The sequence below is a fragment of the Eimeria mitis genome, genomic scaffold (assembly GCF_000499745.2).
Source record: "Eimeria mitis Houghton genomic scaffold, Emh_scaff3753, whole genome shotgun sequence".
In the NCBI taxonomy this organism is placed as follows: Eukaryota; Apicomplexa; class Conoidasida; order Eucoccidiorida; family Eimeriidae; genus Eimeria; species Eimeria mitis.
In genome coordinates, this window is record NW_013572094.1 from 1,918 (window position 1) to 2,202 (window position 285).

The 285-nt window shown below is 56.8% G+C and overlaps 1 protein-coding gene across 1 annotated transcript in view; it reads left to right on the top strand.

Annotated features, from left to right (window-relative positions):
• Positions 1 to 285, top strand: part of EMH_0069210 (uncharacterized protein) — a gene marked incomplete at both ends in the record, with an annotated part of 4,646 nt that overhangs the window by 1,521 nt on the left and 2,840 nt on the right. The window contains one exon of the mRNA XM_013498841.1: positions 1 to 51. Within this exon, the coding sequence (XP_013354295.1) occupies positions 1 to 51 (51 nt within the window). The remainder of the gene's footprint in view (positions 52 to 285) is intronic.

Sequence of the window (285 nt, forward strand, 5' to 3'; positions counted from 1 at the left end):
CAGCAGCAACAGCAGCAGCAGCAGCAGCAGCAGGTCGGCAGCGGAGAAAGGGTTTAATCAATATCTATGATGTGCTGAAGTGAAGGAGTTTAGTGCTGTCTTCCTGCTGCTGCAGTTGCTGCTGCTGTTGCTGCTGCTGCTGCTGCTGCTGCTGCTGCTGCAGCTGCTGCTGCTGCTGCTGCTGCTGCTGCTCGTGCTGGTAGTAATGCTGCAAAAGCAGCAGCAGAGAAACAGCTGTCTGTACACCTCGGCGGTGGCAGCAGGGACGAGGGAGACAGACCCTAA